We start from the raw sequence: 1,004 nt of genomic DNA, 5'->3' as shown, positions 1-1,004 counted from the left end.
ACAGAATATATCGAGCTGAATAAAGAGAGGGGAGTCCTTGTAGTCAAAGAGCGGATAGACAGAGAAGCGCTCTGTGGACAGACGACGCCCTGTGCTCTCGATTTACAAATCATTCTGGAGAATCCTATGCAGTTTTACAGCGTCACTGTCGAGATCACCGACATTAACGACAACTCTCCCGGCTTTAAAAACAATCAAATGAAATTTGAAATTACTGAAACATCTCAAATTGGATCGAAATTTGTCCTAGAAAAGGCACTAGATAACGATGTGGGAATTAATGGGCTCCAGGGATATTCACTTAGTTCAAGTGAGACATTTACTTTAAACCCTTATAAAATTGGAAGCAGTAGAAATGTTGAGATGGTTTTAAATAAGCATCTTGACCGAGAGAAACAGGCGCGGTTGTCTTTAGTATTGACTGCTTTAGATGGTGGGGACCCGCAACTCTCTGGAACTATGCAAATTGTCATTACTGTCTTGGATGCAAACGACAATGCACCCATTTGTAGCCAAGCAGAGTATAAGATAAACGTGAAAGAAAACGCGTTGAAAGGAGCTGTTCTAACCACGGTGAGGGCAACCGATGCAGATGAGGGTACGCATGGCCACATACGATATTTAATTTCTCATGTTCCGGAGGGCGCACTTGAACTGTTTCATGTAGATAAAGAAAATGGTCTGTTTACGTTAATGGGAAATCTTGATTATGAGAAATTTCGACAATATGAGATAGATGTCCAAGCATCAGATGAAGGTGGTAACTCAGATGTATGTAAAGTTATAATTGAGGTGCTGGACACAAACGATAACCCACCAGCTATTAATATTATGTCAGCGTCATCCAGTGTATCAGAGGATGTCAAACCAGGCACTGTGCTGACAATGATGAACGTCCAGGACCCAGATTCAGATGAAAATGGCAAAGTCCACTGCGTTTTAGGTGATAACATTCATTTTACAATCACGTCGTCATCAAATAACTTCTTTACTTTAGTGACAGA

General features: G+C 40.9%; 1 protein-coding gene across 1 annotated transcript; it reads left to right on the top strand.

Moving 5' to 3' along the window:
• Positions 1–6: 6 nt before the first annotated feature.
• LOC121940032 (protocadherin gamma-C3-like) lies at positions 7–996 on the top strand (the record flags this gene model as incomplete). Its single annotated transcript, XM_042482913.1, has 1 exon — positions 7–996. A coding segment is annotated over one exon (990 nt), but the record flags the coding sequence as incomplete, so codon positions are not given.
• Positions 997–1,004: the final 8 nt, after the last annotated feature.

Source organism: Plectropomus leopardus, unplaced genomic scaffold (assembly GCF_008729295.1).
Source record: "Plectropomus leopardus isolate mb unplaced genomic scaffold, YSFRI_Pleo_2.0 unplaced_scaffold7190, whole genome shotgun sequence".
Classification (NCBI taxonomy): Eukaryota; Metazoa; Chordata; class Actinopteri; order Perciformes; family Serranidae; genus Plectropomus; species Plectropomus leopardus.
Note: the sequence above shows the minus strand (reverse complement) of the source record. Positions and strands in the feature narration are given on the sequence as shown.